Below are 22222 nucleotides of genomic sequence, written 5' to 3' on the forward strand. Positions count from 1 at the left end.
GATTTTAGAAACCGAGAAGGTTGAAAATAAAGACAACTTCTAACACTGAAATGGAACTGTGCTCTATTATTGCATTTATTGATTTGCTATATATATATATATATATATATATATATATATATATATATAAAAGAACAGTACATATATAGGCCATATATAGGCCAATATATATGTATGTTTTTTATTTTACTTTAATGAAGTAGTATCATTTGAGATACTTGGTTTTCTCGATTTATCAGAACACCTTTGTCAAAGTCGTATATGGTCTGTATATGATACCTGTATATCTGTATATTATAATTTTTAATGTAAATACTGTATCTTCCTCGGTCTGTCTTTTTTTTCTTTGGCAATGGAATAATATTACTCATAATTACTTGTCTACTATCTTGTGACCGACCACAATACTGGCAACCCGGTATGAACGTGTATTGCGCATGTGCAACAATGCCATCTCTGTGACTGGTTGTGACCAGTGTCTCCTCCCAGCGAAAATCTCGAGTAAGGAAAACGGAAGCGACCTGCACAAGTAAGCAAAGTCTGCTGACAGTTACAACGCAAGATAACTTCCCTTGTTCAAGTTCATTCAAATTAGGTGTTGAGCAAGCATTGATCAATCATCGCGATTATATATTGTGATTTGGCCGAAGGACACGGTAACTAGCGTTGCATTGCACTCATATTTACTGAATAAGGGGCAGGATCTCTGCTCACTCCCTCAAGTATCTAACCAGGTATGGTTGTCAATTTTTCCAGGTATGGAATATGGCAGCATCTGAAGCGCACCTTATGCTAAGCGTCGGACTAATCGGTAAGTAGTTCTCCTTTCAGTCCGATATGTTTCTTCTTTTCAGCTTGCTAAAACGTTCTGTAATAACGTTAGCTCTGCGCCTTGGCATGTCAAATCAAATCACATGAGAGCAGTGTGACCAAGAATACACGTGAGTGGCTCCTGGTTAGCAAGGTTGTTGTGAAGTTGTTGCCCATAACATCTCAGGCCCAACCATTATGTTAATATAGATGATATGGTTACAAATCTTCCAAAAGCTCCCAATGCTTACTTGGTTTTATTTTGTTAACACACTAGAGAAAGACGTGAATGGAGACACGCTGTGGGTGTGGTGTTACCCCTCTGTCACCGCGGAAGTGAGACAGATCCTCCTCAGCAAGTGCTGCCTGACCAAGGATGGACGGGATCTCCACTCCTTTGTTTTTGGCCAGTTCCGCCGGACCTGGTACTATATTACCACAGTGGAAATACAGGAACCTACTGCCCTAAAGAAGGTAGGGACATTGATAATTAATAATTACAAAATAGACTCTTATTGTAGCTGTTTAATGAGGTCATCTGATGCCTGGTGGCTGAACATATTTTTAATTTGTTCTATGTATTTCCTCCTTAGGTCACACATTTCTCACTAGTTGTTACCACGAAAGACTTCAACCCTGAGAAATATGCTGCATTTAGTAGAGTGTTATGCAGGTAAAGTGTAGACTCAGTATACCTCTGTTTTGCATGGTGGCAAGAAGATAATTGTGCGGTAACAGTGTTTTTATTCCTCTCTGCAGATTGTATATCAAACATGGCAGTCCAGTGAAAATGATGGAGGGTTACATTTCGGTTCTAACGAAAGGAATTTGCCAGAGCGATGAAAATGGCTCATTTCTTATCAAGAATTATGATGTCAGGAGGGCCTATTTAGCAGGTTCCATCAAAGGTAAAATATACAATAATGGATTGTTTCTGCCCATGTGTGAAGGATCTGAAAGTCAAAATAATGACATGATATCCAGATCATTCCGTTATGGTTCCCAATATGTTCCCATATTAAGATGTAGTGGCCCAGTTTGGAATGGAGTCAATTATCCTGTATACAGCCCTCATGCTGAAGAAAAGAATTGTTGTTCATCATCCCCAAATCGAAGCACTGCTGGAGTTTACGAGGTAACTATTTGTTATGGAATAAAGGGAAAATGGAAGGACTGGTTTGAAAATTGCCTACCTTGTGTGAGGGTGGGTGGGAGGGTGGGTGGGGGAAGATCATCACCATCAAATTGTTCTGTCTTCCCAGAGTGTTGCCCGCCTTTACATGGCATAGGAAAGACTGGTCCATCCTGCACCCCTACGTGCACCTGACAGAGATGGAGCTGGACGACCTTAGGAAGTGTCCAGGTGAGGAAGCCCACAGACAGGGACATCAACTTGGTGTGGTAGCTGTCCCACCTTGGCCTGTGGTGGGTCAATGTTTTTGAGGTGCACGTCATCATATCAAATAATGAAAAAATAAAAAAAATTCCTGGGGTAAAAATTGGACTTCATTTTATATTGTCGCGTGCCAACATGCCACACAGCACAAATACCTTGACTTGTTTCAAACATAAAACGATGCAGGATCATGCATTTACTCAAGTGGTGAAAAGGTGATGGAAAAGTAATTGATTGTTGGGGTGTTGTTTCTTGCCAACACTCCCAATGAAAAAGGCCCTGGCATGTTTTTAATAGGCCATTGGACAACAATGGTGGCCTTGGGCATTGAGAGGAGAAAAGTGACCTTGACAAAGACTATAACTAACTCAAGTATTTTGGTGGTTGTGTTGGCGATGAAAAAGGGCAGTCTGCTTGTCTTTTCCTCAACATCATGTGTGTTCTCTAGGATATGTGGCAGGGTTCACCAACCCAGAGGTCTGCAACAGGGCAGATCTATTTGATGTGTACGTGAACCTCCCAGACAGCACAATAACTGTGTCTCCCACCGCCAAAGGTTTGTTGAACATCCATTCAAATGTAATGTTGTGAGTTGAACACTTTGAATCTTCAAGTAAACCAGTGTCTGAAACGGTCCTCTTAACATTGTTCCACTCGGCTGCCACAGAGGCCATGGCTATGGGGAAGGTTCATAAAGACATCGGCCAGCTTATTGTCCAATCAGCAGAAGATGCTGAGCGAACAGACGCTCAGGTAATCAAGGTAAGAATGTGCTGAGGGTATCAAACAGGAAATAACAGCTAGACATGTAATTGTTGCGGGGATGGCCGTCCGTGCCATCGCCTTTGTTTTTAGTTAAAAACTGGTTAAACTAACCATGAAGTCATAATAGTTCACCTATGGATTCCACTGTTCAACCTCAGAGCCTGCATTAACATGAGGACATTTGATGATTTGAAAATGGCCAGCCGTCTCCAGTCATCTAATTATTTTTATTGTGTCATAGATCAGAAGATAGATCATTTTTAGTTTTGTGTTAAGTTAAATTGGCAATTCTCAAAGAAAAAAAGCAGAGCTCTTGGAGTTTTGTAGGCTGCTCAACCCTGAGCCCTGACATAATTTCCATATTCTTGATTTGTTGCGTTTCTCACACCTTTGCAAAAAACTTTTTTTTCCCGTTTTTAATTCATAGGACATTTCTACGAAGACAAAAGAGATACTTGCTAGCTTGATGGCACTGGCGGACGAGTGTGAAAATTCCAAAATAACAGTAGAAGGTTTGAAGAAACATCACTTCCCCCCAGCCACGGAAAACTTCCTGTTTCACTTGGCGGCCGCGGAGATGCTCTTAAGAATATGACCTCTGCCTACCTGCCAACATACTCCATCACAGGACGGGACTTTCTCACTGTCTGGGGATTGTCCTGAGGACTAAATGAATGCGCAGAGTCTTATAACCAGTGCCATTACCAACTATTTGAGCAGGATTAAATGCTATTACTGGTCAAAAGAAAATTATGAAAGGAAGGTTTAGTTCCACCCAAGTACAGGCAATATAATGTATTTTTCTTCTCAATCACAATTTTCCTTTTGGTTTAGGCCTGACTTTGACTGTACTGTAATATATGCTCAATGCATCCAATGATGGACAATTTGTTTTTGTTGACATTTCTGCATAATCATTTTTACTTTGAAGATCCATATACCCAAAAGTGTATTTTTTGTGTCTAAATATTTTTATATTAGTGTGTGCTGTGCAATAATATGTAATTTACATTTGGAAACAAATGTATTTTCATGAATTAATGTTTCTTAGCAAAAAGAATTGCACTCCATGCATCCATTAAATACATTTATTATCAAAACAATGAGTGGATCTTAATACAAACATTTGTTTAATTTAAACTAAGAAGCACAATAATTGCCCAGGATGTGATATATATTCTTCATGTCTCTCCAAGATATTACCCTTCCATTTGTCGTTTTAAACTCCAACAGCAGCCAATACTCCATGACAGGAAGCAATACAACAGAACGATAATGGGACTGACAGTTTCAATGTCTTGGTGTGCAAGGTTATCTGGAGTCAATGGGTAATACCATAGGGGCTCCCCGCCTCCTCAGAGCCCCCTGTGGTAGAACAGCTTGCCATCGACTGCGGCCTCCTGCAGCTCCTTCTCCAACTTTTCCTTTTTAATCTGCAGAAGAGGGAGGACATGAGGTGTGGTGTTTCCGACCCCTTGTGGAGTATTGAAGGGAGAGGGAAGACAAAGCCTCACCGTTCCCAGTTGGGGGAAGATGCTGAAGGACAGTGGAATCATCATTCCGAAGACCATTGCAGTGCTCACATGGCGAAGAGGTGCTCTTAGCATGGAGTTCTTGTTGAACAATCTCGTCCTGTAAGCCAACACTCTGCTTAGCTGGAATTGTCTTTGAAATACCTCTGATATCAACGTCTTCACAGAGGAATCTAAATTAAACCCTTCTCCGAGTCATGAAACATGGTGAGGATAAATGTTGTGTAGCATCAGGTGTGCCTCACAGATGAACTGTGTCCAAACAGAGGATGGAACGGCACTGCCACCATAGTGAGGAAAGACTTACTTCCCCATGAGGTACACCAGAAGGTTAGGAACAGCGGCCGATGCACCCAACATGACTGCTCTTGACCACGCAGTGTCCCTTACAGCCTGGATGCACAAGTCAAAGGCATGTTAAATGCACTGAATCACATATTTGAAACGGGAGGGAGAGGGTTGGAATCCTTACTTTGTCTCCAGCTGCGCGAGAGATTCCTACAGAATCGCCATTGGAATCAAACACCTGGATTCCATTATCCGACTCTTCACTCCTGATGGTATACACGCTGAAGAAGCCCAGGGCAGCTGGGGAAGGTTTCACAACTTACTGTGAGCTGGTTTCATTTATAAAAATTGACCTAAGTTTTAGTTTCATGCAAGAGTAGATGTTTAAACAAACAAATGACCTGCCTGAGAGAGGAACCGGCACTATCGACCTGAAGAAGAACAGTAAGGGTTGGCTCCCGATGGCAAATCTTTGGATTAAAATGAATGGAAGTGCCTGAATAATGAATACATTTTCATTTAATTGATTGCATTATTCGTTTAATCAGTGCAATATACAACAAAAGTACAGCATCTGTATGGGATATCACGTTGCTATAGGGAAACAATATACTGTATCTAGTATGATTGACGATAAAAATGCAATGTCTTCACGAAAACAAGCAGTACCCACCCCTGCACATGTTGTGTAGGAAACCGACCCTGCGATCAAAAGAGCCTGTTTCAAAGGCATCTTCTTGGCCTGCCGGTGAGAGATAATGAAATAAAAGGCAGATAATGCAAAGCGAACCCACAGGAGATTTGCTGAGCAGGCCTCTCCTGCGATTCCTCAAATAATGCAACTGTCAAATGGGTTGGCTCACACTGGGGTTTATCATATAGAGGACAGACACCCTTGTCACTTTGCAGAGGTCTTTACCGCCTACACACGATGTAGACCTGTACTAAGCATACAACTGTGTCTTTTGTTTGAATATATTCATATTTTGGCATAAATAAAAACAAAACTGTACCTTAACCAAAAAAAAGAGATTACCTTTTCTGAAGAAGAATTTCTGTTGGCATGGTTGAATCCAGCCATGTAACTCTGCAACAAAAACTGTAGAAAAGGTTGGTTTTTTATAATCTGAGGAACATTTGGACACATGGATTTTTTGTTTTTGTTTGGTTAAATGGGATTTCTACCTGACAAAAAAGAGCAGACTTGACACTGCTGTGGGGTAGCAAGCTGGCAACGACCTGGGAAAAAAAGTGATTCAACATTACAATGTTTTACTGACTTAAAACATGGGTTACATAGGCGAGGCTTGCCAATGTTAATAGTACTACCAACTTTATATGTAAACTAATAAAATATACATATATACATATTTTAATTTAAAAAAAATATATATATATATATTTGAATAATATAATAACATAGAATCAGCATTATTAATATACATTTTCTTACCAAAGGAGCTGATACAGGCAATAATGCTAGAAAACAATTAGAAAAAAGATAGTTAAAATAGCATTGGTAGCAGCACAAAATGAAAATATCATGTAAAGTTTCCATTCCAGTAAATAGGAATTGTTTCGATTTTATATTAGGTAGGCCAATCTCAGTAATACTGAGATTTTCTGATTTAAGACCCAATGGTAATAAATCTACCTGGAGGTCGGAATGGAAATGGTAGCACAGCCCCAGAGTCAGCATGAACAGAGGACTGTTGGAGAAACAAAACTAGACAGTTGACTGAATGTCTTACCGGGAGAGAGGGTTGAGGTCCCATTATAATAGATTCATCCACAACAATCCCTTATCATGCTTGGATAAAGGCTAGCAATATTATTATTCACTCTCACTCGTTTCTGACATTTTCCTCTAAGTAATGACATCATTGTTGTTTTCACTGTCCTCCTAGTTTATTATGCAAGACCAAATTCGACAATTAATGGAAATGTTTTGGGCCATTTTGGAAATTCAGTTTTTCACATACAATCTCTCCTCTTGACTGTTAATCAACCTTATTGTATTATTATTATTGTATTAATACCAATAGGACAAGGTAGATATGTTGGTAATATCAAGTCCACATCACTTGAATGCAATATACACATAATATTCTTACTTCAGTGTTGTCATTCCACTTACAAGAGATAAGGTCCACGCACTTCCATCCTATCAGAGGACAAAATAACAATATTCAGCATACATGTTTTAATTATCTATGATGTATTTAAAAGACGGGGTTGAACATGTTCCTTACCTTGTCATTTATTTTCTCAACATTGCCCACAGTGACACGGGCGTTCTTTATTTCAGCCTAAGCGAAATTAAACATTAGAGAAGACCTGGACTTCAGTGATGACACACTACGGTCATTAAAACGTCTGCTACTTACTTTTGAGGAGAGCAAGGAACATGGATCAAGGAGATTAGCCCATATTTTAAGTCGACTAAGGAACATCTGAAAAAGGGTTCAGATGTACATTTTAAAGGAATATCATAACCAATATTGACAGTGTGATTGATAGGGTGATAGGATGATTGATAAAGACAAGGGAGCCTCACTGAAGCATTCCATATCGTTATGAATTCAATGAATGAGGCTCAGTGCATGAGATGCAGTACTTTGCTATGCATACTATTACCTGTCCCTCACTTTTCCAGAACTGCAGGTTGGGATCCATTTCAACCTGTTTATGGCAGATTATTTACGTAAATTATATTCAGTATACAATACTATGACATATTATCCCAAGATTCTCCCATGATTTAAGGTCAAATTATATTTACAAAATCGCTTCCGCCTTGTGGGACGGGAATGTTCATACGTTACTGTGTAGCGTCATTCTGCGCCAACTTTGCGCATACATTCCCATAACATATTTTCGCCTCCCATGCCGTGAAAATATTTTAAAACATGCCATTTCATAAATAACGATTTTAAGTTAACAAAATACATAAATATTTTGCGTAGGAATATGTTATAGACAACATGCGCAGTTCATGATCGACGTAAAAACCTACTGAGCACACCGGCTGTAACTCTGACACTGACTCTTTCAGTGTCATCATCCAAAATGGCAGCCACCGTAGGAAGACTGTTGAAGACCTCTGTAAGTGTAGATACGATTTCATTAAGACTTGTTGTCGATGTTTGCTGTTTCAAAATGTTTATATTTGACTGACAAACAGGGTCAGTCGTTCGGTTTGCGACAGCATTTTGAATTAATTATACTCATGTCCAGGCGCTTGCTACACACTTTAATTGGAGACGCGCATGACTGATGTCATATGCAATACCCTGCAAGTGTAGAAGTCATTGAGAAGTTTGTTTGTTAGATTCATTTAATGGTATACCTTTGAATGGCAGTGGCAATCTATATCATAATCTCTTCACTGGGGAATTTGATTTCCAAATTTCAAAACAAGGATTTGAACTATTATCCCTGTCTATGTAGGCAAGGCTCGCAGTGGGAGGACTCTCCAGAACGGCCAACTGCACTGCCCTCCAGAGAGGCTGTTTCTCCACCAGTATGTATCATGTTCAGTCCAAGCTCACCTTCATTTATGTTTTGATACATTTCTTCTCAATAGGTTGATATTAAGGCCTAATAGTGAGTTATATTTTGAATTTGGAATATTGTTAATTTGTTTAAAATTTGGTCCAATACATTTCATTTGTCTACTCACTGTATTTGTGAACACTTTCTTAACTTTGCTTTCAACGTGTTCTTTAGTGACGAGCTAAACTCAAATGTTGGCACAGTAACCAGGAGGAACAAGAGCTGATGGTTCAGAAGGTTAACTAAATGTTATCTTTAACTGACATTCTCAGGCACAGCCAGATTAGCTGCGGCGGTCACTCATCCTGCACCGGCCTTTAAAGGCACAGCCGTCCACAATGGAGAATTCAAGGAGATGAGCCTTGATGACTTCAAGGGCAAATACCTTGTCCTCTTCTTCTACCCACTGGATTTGTGAGTAGTAGGTCTTGTCTCCCATGTATGCCCTCATTGCATCATTGTAGATTATCTAATGTTACACTGTAAGTATGTCTCACGATGGATATGCGTATTTTTTAACCAAATATTGAATTGCTTATTAAACAGGTCTTATCTATTTGGTAATATATATGATACAGAGTCTTTGAATTCAAACTTCTGTTTATTCGACTTTGCAGCACTTTTGTATGCCCGACTGAGATCATCGCGTTCAGTGACAAAGCAAATGAGTTCCACGATGTAAACTGTGAAGTTGTGGGCGTGTCTGTGGACTCTCACTTCAGCCACCTGGCGTGGATGAACACTCCACGCAAGGTACACTTAATATCACTGAATAACACACGTTGACTTAAGGTGTGTGTGTCCTCAGTCATCAATCCCTTTGATTGGTTGTATAAACTATTTTATTTTGAGTAGGTCTCTTGTCTAACCCTTTCATCCCTATTAGGCCGGGGGTTTGGGTCACCTCCACATCCCTCTTCTCGCTGACCTCACCAAGCAGATATCCCGGGATTACGGCGTACTTCTGGAGGGTCCCGGTATCGCACTAAGGCATGTCCCTGCTACAGCCTCATCACAAGGGGATGTTTTGAGCTCACATAAATGTATTCAGTTCTGTTGAGTGAATTAACATTATTTTTATGTTAACACAACATACATTTTTTAACATTTGTTAAGTAACTGAAGTTTTGAGGGGAAAAAGTGATCAGTTTAATATGGTTTCAGAAGTCGTCTGCAGGAGAACAAAGATATTCTGATAGAAATATGTAATATGTAACTTGTATGTATATTTTTTTGTGAATTAATTTGTCAATGTCAAAAAATGGGCATATATATATATATATATATAATTTTTTGTTGTTGAATTATATCAATGTTAATAGTCGTTCTGTGTTCCTCCAGGGGCCTGTTCCTCATCGACCCCCAGGGAGTAGTGAAGCACATGAGTGTGAACGACCTGCCGGTGGGACGCTCCGTCGAGGAGACCCTGCGTCTGGTGAAGGCTTTCCAGTTTGTGGAGACTCACGGAGAAGTCTGCCCAGCCAGCTGGACTCCAGAATCTCCAACGGTGAGCATAATCTTTAATAGATTCCCATTCAAGTAAATGTGGATGCTGACCCCTTTTACAATTCTAAGTAAAGCCTCTTAGTATATCATGCCAGGGTTACCATAAGCAATGCTTATAGGATTAATAATTCATTTACTTTTGTTTTACTTTTAGTTTTGCATCAAATTCAAGAATAAAATCAATCTATATTGGTTATGTAATTATGAACTTGATGCTAAATCCATGAGATGCCCAAACAAGTAAACTGTTTATCTTCCATTGCAGATCAAGCCAACCCCTGAAGGGTCGAAGGAGTACTTTGAGAAAGTAAACTAAATGAATGTGTAAAAAGTTTACTAAATTGGCATATCCTCCACATCTACAAATATTATGATGTACCCTGTCATAGATCCAGTTTCATTTGTCCTTGTCATGCTCAGTAGTAAATATATCAGTGTAATTGAGAAACGCCTCCTTCATTGCCCATCATTTTACATAAGTGACAAAGCCACACTTACATAACCCCTGTACATAAACATGTTTATTTTGTTTTTACAGCAAGTTAATATGCAGATTTGAAATGTCTTTAAAGACATTGGTACACAACGAGGTGCCAAATAAATCAACTTAAGTGAAGAGGGGGGGATGTTAAATAAAAAAATCAACAAAGGCATTATCAATTTTCATACATGTAAGGTACATACTGTATTTACAGTTGGGACGCATTTGAAACACTCTGCATCTGGTAATGAAAACATCAAGTGTACATTAATTTCACTCTGTACAATATGTTTACAGGAGGGAGACAGACTACTGCTCCCGGTCCTTTGGACATTCACAAAGATGTTTTTGGGTTAGGCAACGAAACGTGTGTGGGGCGGCTTACCAGAGGTTTGAGTCTTCTTAAAGCTTAAAAAATTATATGTAAAACACAAACCGAGGAGACGCCCTTTCTGCAGGCTTTTCCGAACCTCTTTATATTGTTCATCCTCAAATAACAAACCCCAAACGCATAGCTGTCTCAGGTTAGAGATGCTCAGAGAGAAAACCAAACAGCGCGGAACAAAGTAGAGTATGATGAGCACATCGTTAGGTGGAAACTTCATGCAATTTCAGGCAGGATGTAACAGCGCCACCAGCCCGACCCCAAGCACCAAACACTAAACTAAAAGAGGAACTGTCCAGAACAGAATGATTTGTTTAAAAAAGAAAAAAAGAACCCTGTAGTAAATCTGTACAACGAAAATACATTTGGGATCTACATCTAAAAAGGTACATTATGGTTATATACACTTTTCCCACCTATCCATATATTATCTTTACAAGTAGACTTCATTCAAACCCAAACACTAAGAAAACAGACTATGTAGGGGAAATGGAACTACATCAAAACATCCATTTCAAACAATCTGCGTTGAAACGTACCTCAACTGTTGGGTCAGTTCAGCTTCTCTTTAATCATTTGTTTTGAGCAGGTGGAAAAAAAAAAAAAAACTACAGCAGGACTAAAATAACTTCCCTCAAAAACGGATGAGATATTGAAGCGGAGTCTGCATTGTCAAAAGAACGTAAGGTGTGTTGGGACGGTTACGAGAGCTCCTTGAGGTTGAATGCATGGTGTTTCTCTGCTGTGGGTGTAACATCTTTTACCAACCTATGCATGTACTCCAGCGGCCCCGTCGTTTACAGTAAGAGTGTGAGGAGACCGAAAAAACAATAGTAACCATATTCAGTGTGACTCAGTAATACAAAATAGCATCAAGTCCGAGCACAGACACAAACCTCACTCTCCAATGTTCTAGTACAATAGAACAAAGGCTTTCGATACACTTAGGCCTCTTCACTGAAGAGAGCGAGACTAATCCATCAATAATAAAGATCTATGTTCTCAGGTCTCAGGAGGGACTGGAAGGAGAAATCACCATATCCGTAAACATCTGCCCCAACATTTGTTTCAAATCGTTTGATTAAAAACAGAACCAATGTTTCACGTCTTGCCACGGATTTGCTCGTGTTCACTTGTGTTGCGGCATTGAAACTCATTCTGGAAAGAAATTTTGGGGAAAAAAAAGACATTGTACAAAGTGAGATTATATGAAATCTCTTTGCAAAAAGAAAGGAGAAAAAAAAAAAAAAGAATGACTTGTGCCCGCCGCCTTGGTCAGAATGCCCGTGGTCAGATCTCCCGATCCTAATCGATTTTCACGTTTGTGTAGATCTTCCTCACGAAGGCACTTGTTCCAACGTAGCCAACGGCACCTGCAAGAAGGGTGATCCCTCTGTAAATATAGCATATAAAATCAAAGAACTAAACAGCACACCTCTCCAACCTAATGATGGAGATGACGTACTCGGCCCATTCCAATAGCCTCGACCATTCCTATAGTCTCAGCAGTTATCAAGCCATTTTATCATTGGATGGTAACCTTAGATACTCCTGTGTCAAATCAAAAACATTTACAGAACTACAACATCAATTCAACCTTTTGATAAACCCTGGATGGACTACAGAAATCCTTGTGATAAGGGTTGAGGACTTGACTATTCCTGGAAAGTCCATGAATCTCCCGGCCACTCACCACACATGATTCCCAGGGAAGTGCTGAACACAGCCATGTAGCCAAAGTAGAAGGATGTCTGGAAAAGCCCGTACATTCTGAAACAGTCAAACCAAATCAATTATGAGGTAGTTTTGAATAGTATATAGGATGTACTAACTTATTGCTACAACTAGTTGGAAAAAAAGAAAAGGCCCAGTGCTCGTTTGTACATCCCTGGATATTTATCTATAGGCCTATAATTAAAAAGTTATTTCAATGGGGCCATGGAAAGACCAACTGATTGCGAACTGCGGTCACTGTGTGAAGTTCGCAGTTTAGAATTGTGAACCAGAATAGATGAAATCATAAAATGATATGATTGAATATTTTGTGAAACTACACGTTTAATTATGCCTATTAAAAGCCTGGTCTGATTATATGAGTTAGTTTGAAACTTCATGCAATTTCAGGCAGGATATAACAGAACAATGTTGGCTGATATCCTGCCTGAAATTGATCCCAAGCACCAAAAAGAAAAAATCCCCCCCTAAAAACAAACGTTCTGTACTACAAAAAAGTACAGAACGATTCATAAAAGAAGAAACATCCTGTACAACGAAAATACTGCATAAAAAAAAGAAAATCCCCAGACTATCTGCATTTTTATTGGAGAAGTGCCTTGCCGCAATTTATACAAATCGGCAGAAATGTCTTCTCGGAGAAAACAATTAAATCAACCTTTAACCGACTGCAATTTCTGGTATCGAGCAACAACTATTTTATCTACTGCAATCTCCAAGAAGATAAATTGAAATTGCCCAGGGAAGGGGGGGGGGGGGGAAACTCACTTTGTTTTGAAGAAATAGTAGTAAAAGGAGTACATGTAAACATATACAGCGGTAGATGCTGCAGAGAGGAAGCTGGTCCATTGCCTAGAGAGAAACACAGGGTAGGCATTAAAGGGTTTGAATAATTCATCTGATGAGTTCTCCAGGGGACATGAAACAGCCCAACCGGGGATGGACAAGAGGCATTCCTGTGCATGTAATTTCGATTGCCGTCATGGTTCCTCACCATCTGTAGTCCTCGGCGTTGAGCAGGAAGTAGGTGCACACAATGGTGACGCAGACTGTGACGATGCACAGGATCACCAGCACCAGCATCATGAAGCCATAGACGTAGTAGATCTTGTAGGCCCAAAAAGACGTGAAGATAAAATACCTAGGGGGAGGAAATAAAGGAGGCGAACAGAGGAGTGAGGGGGATTTCATTACACACAGACAAGCGGACCCAAAGACACACACACTTGTCTGATACACAGAGCACACATACAAGACTTACATTTCAATGAAAATGGAGCCGAACGGCAGGATTCCTCCAAGGCAGACAATGACAGCCGGCTCCATGAACCTAGCAGAGCACAATGTAATTAACCACATCATTTGACTTAAATGCAACAGGAAAATAAATAAAAGTACTTAAAGAGCATTTGGACAGGGATACTAGATACAGATACTATTTGTATATGCAACTCTGAACATTCAACCAAAGACTAATACAGCCTAAATAATCATCTACCATCTAAACCAGTGCCTACCAAAGTTAAGCTATGAGGCCCGTTCAAGGTATAATACCTTTGTTGTTATATTGTTCATCATTTTTAATATTGCATCTTGATAGCCGATACCAGCACAATTTAATTTTTACTTCAAAGTTAAAACCTGGTCATAGTTCCGGTTTGACATATTACAATGTAAGGAATGCAGGCTTGCCATGCAAAACTGGTATGAACACGCCTCACTCTAAAACACTCATCTATAGCCATAAAATGCACTTCATACTGAACATACAAGTTGGACTCACTCACCCACAAACAAAAATAACTAAAAGGTGACACCCTTCTCTGACCACAGCGGGAGTGTGTGTTGATACCAGGGCTCCAGGTGGAGAGACGCTCACAACAAGACTAAACTCAAGCCCCACTCACCACTTCTTCTCGGGGATCGGTCTGGGCACAGCGTTAACTCGGCAGGGGAAGTTAGGCTGGCCGGACAGATTCCTCCCCAGAATGGTTCCTACAAGGTTTAGCGGCAGAATGACGAAGAAGCAGATGCAACAGACGGCAACCTGGACAGAGGTAAGCAAAACAAGACGTGTTGTATTCACGTCCGACACTCTGCCTCGGGTGTTCTTTCCTCAAGTGATGTCGGCGCAAGGTTTCTAAATCACAGCGGAGAACTCACCATGGTGCCGAAGGGGATGGCTCTGGATGCATGGTAATACATGGCGATGAAGTTGATGAAGAAGGCAGTGCCGCAGACCATCGCTGGGATCAGGAAAGCCCCGATAAACATCTGCTTGATCCATCTCCTGCCTGAGTTGCCAGAAATCAATAGCACACCATTTGATATAAAGGCACATCAGAAGCACGAAATGGCCTAATTACTTTGGTAGAGAATGAATGACTTGGTGAAACCAGGAGAAGTAGTGAGAAGAGGAAGAGGAGAGAAGGGTTGGGAACTACCTCCTTGCTTTGCATACAGACTTCCCCCAAAGTAGCCATTGACGGGAGAGGTTGCAGCGTACACGAAAATGGCTGTGCTCAGCATGGATCCTCTCCTGCAGAGAAACAGGACATGAGCATAGGTCTGCATCCAAGCCCACATCACCTCCTGTTGTAGTCGCTGTGCAACTTGTACTTTTTTTTAACCAGGCAGATATCAAGTGGTCAACCAATGTATAATAAAAATAGCTACAAAACAGTGTCAGATATTTTAGAATTTTTTGCTTTTGAACAACCGTTTCACATCTCCAAACTCCATAACTGCCCTTAAACGTCTCAGAGTAGGTGACTCGAGAATACCAAACGTCATGGCAAACAGACCAACACTTTGCATCCCTGAGCCTCCGGGCCCTCTGGGCACTCACTCTGTGTACAGGTCCTCGATCATGGCCACAATGATGACGATGAAGGACACGGAGAAGATCTGGCAGCCGGAGCCGATGAGGGAGGAGAAGAGCATGGGGTGGCTGGAGGGCCGGAACACGTCCCCGTGGACCTGCTTCCAGCCGTACTCGTCGCCCAGGTCACGGTCCTGGAACCGGGGTGGAGAGGAACACAACATTAAGAACAGCACTGCCCTCACGTCGTCGCTGATGGGGAACAGGGTGAAGGGGCCTGCTTACAAGCGGTTGACTGCTGCAAATTAGGCTACACATAAACCAAACTGAAACAACGGCATGGTGTTGTCCTTGTGGCATATGGAAACATGCCACACGGACACAGGCTACAGAGTTTACATGGTAAAGCATGGATGGTTCATTTGTAATGCTTCACTGTCGTCAGTCACTCAGGGAGAAGAAAGACTCAAGACAGTGCCAGTGTTCTGTCCCATGCTCTGCCAGTGGCACATGTGCTTGTGGGCCTGTCTTATTTTCCCTCTATCTTCCCAGGTCACACCCTCCTTTGTTCCTCATTGGACGGCTGGACCTCCAAAAACTCCACATCCCAGGAAGTCTCTCCCTCTCTGGACTTTGTTTGCCTAAGCTACGTGTTGAAAGCCGTGTGCTACCTGCTCTTCGTGTTGTCCTCCCAGGGAAGGGCGCTAGGTAAGCTTAGGGTACTCTTTACACTGCCCACATACGTAGATAACCCTTGTCTAGAAACACTAGGTAAACGCTGGATGCCTCCCGTGTAGGTTTTGTATTACTGTTTCTAGCTAGTCTAGTCAGGGTTTTATTCCTGAAGCCGAGCTCTTCAGTACTAGTTTTTGTGGTTCCCCGATCAGCCCTTACCCTTCTCTTTGTGTTTCCAACTACATTATTACTAAAAAACACTGGGGAAGGGAATTCCCTTTTAGGATACCGTCCTGGAATCAAACTTTAACATAACACACACAGATCAATGAACTGCAACAGATGTACTAAAAAACATGAAGTCCTTATTGTAATCTAGCAATTGCTCTAAGTGCCTTTGAGTGCATAAAATTTACCTGGAAAAATTTAAGCCAAAGCATTTTGTGTTTTTTGGGGTTGGAAGTGACAAATAACTGCATTAAAAATATGAATTAAAAGCGCAAACTGACAAGTATGTTTACCATGTCATCCATTTCCTCTTCTTTGCTGTATCTGGCGTAATCCTTCCTCAGCGTTCTCATCAGAATCATGGACACCAAGCCCACCAAGAAGATGACCATCATGAAGGAGTTGAAGATGGAGAACCAGTGGATCTGAAAGCAGAGCAACCCTCTCAAATCTCCATTCACTAAATCATATCACCAGATCCGCTGTGCTGAGATGCAAAATTGGAAAAACCTTATCGTTTGAATATACTAAAACCATAGTAACTTCCTAAATTAAAATCTTTTTTTGGTAATTCCAAGTCTCTTAGCTGGCAATAAGTGATCAAAGGCACTTTTTACACTAGATTCAGCTAAAGTAGGTTCAGTGCATGACATTCAATCAGAAAGGGCTGGGGGGAGTGCCGTTGGCTAGCAGCAACAGTAATAGGGCGGAAAACAAATTACATTCTTGCAGAAAAAACTGAATGTCTGGAAGTTAAATAGGATAGGAGCATATTTGGAAGAAATGCACACTAGCGTTACAATAACAAAAAAACACTTACTCTGTGCTGAAAGAAGGAAGGATCAAGGTACTTGTCGAACCTGTCTTCAAATTTAACGTCCGACTTCTTCCACTTGACCTGCGATGGGTTCAACAATCAGCAATGATCTGCCTTGCACTTCTATGGTCATTAAACTTAATTGTTTCCGATTAAATTAACCAGAAGCTAGTCATTTGTCTTTTTTATACCGTAACAAAACCTATGGTGGCATACTACTGCGAAAAATCTGGAGCAAGAATGTCTCGTCGTCGTTGCGCACTCACGGGCAGCATTTCTCTGCTTGCAATAATGAGGCCCCTGTGCACAACTGTTGTCTATGCTCTTGAGTGTTTTTTTGCACACTCTTAATATTTATTCTGCTTCTGCGGTTGTTTTCCTTTTGGTACTTGGTGGGCAGAGCCAGTCATAGCCAGTGCGTCCCTAAATCGATTGGTTACATGTTGTAGTACACATCAAAGCACCTCTTGGAATGCTTGGAAGATTTTTTAGGGAGTATATAGAATATCAACAGACCAGGAAATAAACTTTAAAAATACTGAACAGGAAAGACATACAGAGTTAAAGCAAAAATATGCCATTATTTAAATTAAAAAGGAAACTACACGGATTGTAAACATTGCATCGCTGTAGTGTAATGCAGTTATTAACATAATAATAATTGATGATCGTCTAATGGAATATATAACAATTGGTGCCGTCACCATATATTTATCTATCTTTAATAGTGAAAACTAAAAGTCTCCACTGCCATTTCTTGGGATCAGAAAAGCAAAGTCGTCTACGCACTGTTCTGCGCACGGGTAAAGACACTTTTACTGATATCGTATATGGTTTATCACCTTCATTGCCAAAGGAATGAATAGTATTCATTACTCACAGAATAGGACATAGCGATTCTTGTGTTTGGCACAAGCTTGACTTTGCCTTCACTTGTCAAGTTCACGTCCACAATCCGGTTTCCATTAAAGCCGATCTCCAACTTCTTGTACGTCCACAGGTAATGGTCCTCTCCATTTTCATCAGCTTCACCAACAATACCTGATCAACGAGACACAGATCATCCTTTTAAAATGGCAGACATAATAGGGTCATTGGTTGCAAGCAATACCATTTCTGTATGGTAGGTGTCATGTTATGTGAATCTGTGGAATGGCCATGGAATCTTAAATAGACATAATAGAAATAGATATAAATAAATAGATATTCATACACCAATGTGCATTCAGGTATGTTGCTCTGCTATTAGACATTGCAGAAAGGACAATTTATTGAACAAGTCTACTACCTAAATTATTATCAGCACTTATTAAAGCCACCATAAAAACAAGAAACCGGATACAGGGTTGAAGTCCATATTTTGTTATTCTGAATAAACAGATTTACGTTGTGTTTGACGTATGTAGAGTTAAATAAGAGCCCTTGCCCCACCCTTTGTTCAAATTACAATCAGGTAATAGTTGCATTGTTTGAGTTACTCTGGGAGTGGCGGAAAAGAAAGGCATATGGCAAGCCATATGAACTTTTAACTGTCAAAGCTTATTATGTTACTATTATACAGCACTAATCACAATTCTTATTAAAAATGTAACTTATTTCAAGAATTTACACTGCAAGAATTAGCCAGCTTTGACCATTATTTCAACTTACTTATTTCAAGGAATCTAATCAAGCAAGGAGCCAATTGGCCAGGTATGCAATGAATGACAACTGGTTCTGCTTCTATCAGGTTAAACAAGTGATCGAGAAGCAAGCCAGAAGAAAATAAAGGGAGCGAGTGATAGAGAGGCATGATGTGTCAAACGGATACACGTTTTCTGCTTCTAGTCAAAAAGTATCTAAACATGCAAACAAATTGATAATACATACATATATACATCATCATTTAGTGCATGCATGCATTCCTTTCCAATGATTCACAGATGCAGGCACACAAAAACCCTGTTAATAAATCGCTCCAAGCTACAATAAAAACGAATAATTAACTACCAAAACTGTCTGAGCAATTAGTATTACTTACCCCAGATGGGAAGGTCATCGATGTACATCTGGTACCAGTAGTGATTGTTTATAGCATAAACAAAGGCATCCCTTTTTGCTTTGTCCAGTTCAATGTCACAGTATGAGGTTTGCATCACTTCATCTACAAATACAAGAGAGCACCAAATCAACATTGAGATCATTCAAATTCAGAATGGTGGCCAAGTGAAACAGTTAAATACCTTTGAACTTTATGTCTAGTCCGCTGAACTCCAGCTCCACTCCCTGCAAAGCCTCTCCAAGAGTCTCGTGGTAATGACTGATGGTCTTCTTGGTGCCCACACAGAAGGGCAAGGAGAAATACTTGTATGTCTCTTGTCGGTTATGGTAAGGACCCACTGTATTCATCCATAACACCACCTCCTCCTTGTCTGTGTACTGTAGAAAGAAATGGCATTTGATCACTTTGCTCTTGGTTATGGCTGAAAAACCAAAGAGTAAGTTTAACCAATAATTCATTTTCTATTAAAATGGAGACGTGCCAAATGATAAACAATTCAAGTTTAGGCAGGGATGAAGTGCAACTTAGAGATCAGGATAACTATGAGACAGCTGAGAACTTAGTTAACATCCGTTTCGTTATATATTTAAATATGTATTTATTTATTTGGTAGGGTGAGTAAAGACATGACTTCGTAAACTTGTCGAAATCGTTCACTACAGTTCAGTCCACAATCAAATGGATAAAATAAAAATAGCCATACTAATCGACATCTGAAAGTACCACATAAGGAATGAGATTGATGTGACATGAAACCAGCGTTGCCATAAGCATAATCTGCAGAAAGCAATTCACTTATGTTAAACGGTGGAAGACCAGACCTTTTTTTTCACAATTAAGACAGAATCACCACGAAAAGGCCCTGAACCGGCTTGAGAACAGGAAACACAAGTTCGTTCACACATGCACCACACCATAGGATACCAATGCCATTAGAAAGGCAACCACATTATTAACCCTATTTAAATGTCAAACGTTAATGCAGTTTATCTGCAAAGCTGGGCTCGGGTATGCAGCTTCAGAACTGACTGAGGGTCGCTAGCTGGCTAGGGTTAGCTAGCTAGCACTAGCAAGCAGAAAGATGTCCGCTAAGTAGCAATGAAATGTTAATGCGAGCATTAAACAGTCAGAATACAGACCACCGAAACCCCAGGCTGCCACAAGAGTTATTGAGTTGTCACCAGTTTAGTTTTTAGTTATTGCTGATTGTCCCTCGCTATCCAGGCTAATGTTAGCGTGTCTCACACTCAGCAGACACGTCCATTATTTTCAATACAAGCAGGGCTCCTCTTTCCCTCCGGCCTCAGAGACGTCTTACCGTATGCTCGTGTTCATCTGCCGCCACAGATAATAGTGAACACTCTACTACGAAAAGCACAGCCACTGCAATCTTCCACCTGGAAGACCCCATTATTTTCGGCAAAAGAATAGCGAAAAGACGGGGATGTTAGCTTTGCACGGCTATCCCACCTCCTTCCTGGTTGTATGACAGAAGCGATTTTTTAAGGGACGCTCTCGTACGCATATGGCGTAAAGGAACTCGTGCGCATTCATCGCACAGGCGTGTGATTGACTCAATGAGGTCACGTGGAGCCGTCCCTCCACTCACGTTCAGCAGCGTTGGCTGCAGCGATGATTAATACAACCGCTTCCACATCGTCCGCAACCTTCAGCCACGTCATCCGACTGCCAAGAGTGGAGCTGCGCCTTCACCTTTGACAGGGGTATTCATGGGATATGATCCTAATAAAGTAGAATAGTGCTTGTAAAAGTGCATTGAGTTAATTTGCATTCAAAGAAGAACGTTTAACTCCCACATTTGTGCTGCGCAGTGGTGGATATCCGTGTTTTAGTTGTAGACTGAATGTGTAGGCTATGTTTATCTTGGCTTACGCAAATAGTCACTACTAATCAAATAATGATCACTGACTGAATATATATATATATACAGCCAGTTATTTGAAGTAAGCATGTACTTCTTTGACCAATCACATTATGACTTGCTTATAAATGTTTTGAGGACATTCAAGTCTAAATGTCTTTCTAACAAAGTTAACAATGGATTATATTTATTTATTGTTAAATTGAGAACGCTACACGCAAATATTTAATCGATATCATAGAGCCCTATTGTTTTTTAAGTCTATCAGATACATCTATCTGAAGTGTAGACTAAGATGGGGGGGCTTTAGTCTCCTGGCTAGGAGCAAGGATTTAGCCATTTTCTTAATATAACAAAACTGTAACAACTAATGTATGATCCCTATAAAGTGCTTGTAAAAGTGCATTGAGTTCATTTACATTCAAAAAATAACGTTTAACTCCAACATTTGTGTTACACAGTGGTGGACATCCGTGTTTTAGTTGTAGACTGAATGTGTATGTTTATCTTCGCCTACGCAAAAAAAACAATGGGTCGAATAATGATCGAGATCATGATTTGGTCAAAAAAATTGTGTCACAACTGATTAATTACAAATTCGAAAGTTTACATTAATCATCAGGCATACTTACTTAATAATACATTTTTCTGCATCCTTGTCCGAAATTAACCAGGTCAGATATGTGTAGACCTATGTTCATTACACACAAATCTCCAGTAGAGGGAAACAAACACTGCTTTATTTTTGGATTATTTGACCGTGATAGAAAAATATTCATTATCACTTTATAATCATTATTGACATTACATTTAAGGCCTTTCTAAATCTTTGCAACGTCCGTTAGGAGGCATGGCTTCAAAAAAAAGGGAGGGTCACAAATGAGCGTACACAAACAGGATGTCATTGTTATCTTCCACAGATCGATGTAATTAAGTTGTGTAGTGCAAATCATATCATAGGCTACCTTGCTCCATTAATCTGACAGCTGGGTTTTTCAGCCACTCTGCAAGGGGAGAGGAAATGTAATCACTTTTAAAATGATTACAGAGAGAACCTTGGAATTATTATTGTAATGAGACGTCTTCGAACAATGTACCTTGAAATCATTCAAATAATGGCAAAAATGGCTCTTTTTTTCTAAAAGATGATTGTGTCTCATCACACGGTACAACTTTGATTGAGTTCCCTGCTTGAGTACCAGTTTCTAGTTCTTTCTTACCCAGATGACAACCTGCTGCCTCCGTTACGCCCTTTGACCCGAGGGTAAGGCCAGACAGGGTCCGTGATCAAGCCTGCTGCCGTTGG

The 22222-nt window shown here is 40.3% G+C and overlaps 4 protein-coding genes across 5 annotated transcripts; 2 read left to right on the forward strand and 2 right to left on the reverse strand.

Moving 5' to 3' along the window:
* Positions 1-523: 523 nt before the first annotated feature.
* dennd10 (DENN domain containing 10) lies at positions 524-3566 on the forward strand (the record flags this gene model as incomplete). The annotated part of the gene is made up of 10 exons (XM_084470900.1): positions 524-656; positions 757-811; positions 1088-1284; positions 1404-1483; positions 1570-1718; positions 1834-1945; positions 2073-2173; positions 2655-2762; positions 2874-2968; positions 3399-3566. The coding sequence occupies exons 2-10, from the start codon at positions 766-768 to the stop codon at positions 3564-3566; spliced, it is 1056 nt and encodes a 351-aa protein (XP_084327026.1). The 5' UTR covers positions 524-656; positions 757-765.
* A 713-nt stretch (positions 3567-4279) lies between these two features.
* sfxn4 (sideroflexin 4) lies at positions 4280-7568 on the reverse strand. The gene is made up of 14 exons (XM_084470916.1): positions 7429-7568; positions 7179-7244; positions 7044-7100; positions 6929-6955; positions 6446-6500; positions 6245-6270; positions 5977-6030; positions 5828-5890; positions 5465-5533; positions 5197-5287; positions 4976-5091; positions 4811-4896; positions 4486-4603; positions 4280-4404 (listed from the first exon to the last, which is right to left on the reverse strand). Exons 1-14 carry the CDS (start codon positions 7465-7467, stop codon positions 4327-4329), a joined length of 945 nt encoding a protein of 314 aa, XP_084327042.1. The 5' UTR covers positions 7468-7568; the 3' UTR covers positions 4280-4326.
* A 280-nt stretch (positions 7569-7848) lies between these two features.
* On the forward strand, positions 7849-10297 carry prdx3 (peroxiredoxin 3). The gene is made up of 7 exons (XM_084470910.1): positions 7849-7896; positions 8242-8314; positions 8619-8760; positions 8964-9099; positions 9233-9336; positions 9688-9853; positions 10118-10297. Exons 1-7 carry the CDS (start codon positions 7861-7863, stop codon positions 10166-10168), a joined length of 708 nt encoding a protein of 235 aa, XP_084327036.1. The 5' UTR covers positions 7849-7860; the 3' UTR covers positions 10169-10297.
* A 63-nt stretch (positions 10298-10360) lies between these two features.
* tm9sf3 (transmembrane 9 superfamily member 3) lies at positions 10361-20508 on the reverse strand. 2 transcript variants are annotated; one of them, XM_084470887.1, is made up of 15 exons: positions 20353-20508; positions 19216-19411; positions 19014-19136; positions 17874-18034; positions 16997-17074; positions 16470-16601; positions 15301-15467; positions 14897-14991; positions 14616-14746; positions 14360-14499; positions 13714-13782; positions 13447-13593; positions 13221-13304; positions 12412-12488; positions 10361-12091 (listed from the first exon to the last, which is right to left on the reverse strand). In XM_084470887.1, exons 1-15 carry the CDS (start codon positions 20443-20445, stop codon positions 12024-12026), a joined length of 1761 nt encoding a protein of 586 aa, XP_084327013.1. In that variant the 5' UTR covers positions 20446-20508; the 3' UTR covers positions 10361-12023. The 2 variants fall into 2 exon arrangements, with proteins under 2 accessions (XP_084327013.1, XP_084327012.1); XM_084470886.1 differs by having other exon boundaries at positions 16458-16601.
* Positions 20509-22222: the final 1714 nt, after the last annotated feature.

The sequence above is a fragment of the Micromesistius poutassou genome (genome assembly GCF_964030765.1).
Source record: "Micromesistius poutassou genome assembly, chromosome: 7".
Taxonomy (NCBI): domain Eukaryota; kingdom Metazoa; phylum Chordata; class Actinopteri; order Gadiformes; family Gadidae; genus Micromesistius; species Micromesistius poutassou.

Bases quoted from the DNA above. Each gene is read 5' to 3' on its own strand.
- sfxn4 (XM_084470916.1), bottom strand. From the start codon at position 7,467: ATGGATCCCAACCTGCAGTTCTGGAAAAGTGAGGGACAG. The intron at 6,956-7,043 runs GTAAGGAACATG...GTCCTCTGATAG, and splicing joins TTGAGAAAATAAATGACAAG to GATGGAAGTGCGTGGACCTT. The intron at 6,271-6,445 runs GTAGATTTATTA...ATTGTTTTCTAG, and splicing joins ATTTCCATTCCGACCTCCAG to CATTATTGCCTGTATCAGCT.
- prdx3 (XM_084470910.1), top strand. From the start codon at position 7,861: ATGGCAGCCACCGTAGGAAGACTGTTGAAGACCTCT. The intron at 8,315-8,618 runs GTATGTATCATG...TGACATTCTCAG, and splicing joins GAGAGGCTGTTTCTCCACCA to GCACAGCCAGATTAGCTGCG. The intron at 9,100-9,232 runs GTACACTTAATA...CATCCCTATTAG, and splicing joins GGATGAACACTCCACGCAAG to GCCGGGGGTTTGGGTCACCT.
- tm9sf3 (XM_084470886.1), bottom strand. From the start codon at position 20,445: ATGGGGTCTTCCAGGTGGAAGATTGCAGTGGCTGTGCTTTTCGTAGTA. The intron at 18,035-19,013 runs GTAAGTAATACT...CTCGTTGATCAG, and splicing joins CGATGACCTTCCCATCTGGG to GTATTGTTGGTGAAGCTGAT. The intron at 14,500-14,615 runs GTGAGTTCTCCG...ACCTCTGTCCAG, and splicing joins CCATCCCCTTCGGCACCATG to GTTGCCGTCTGTTGCATCTG.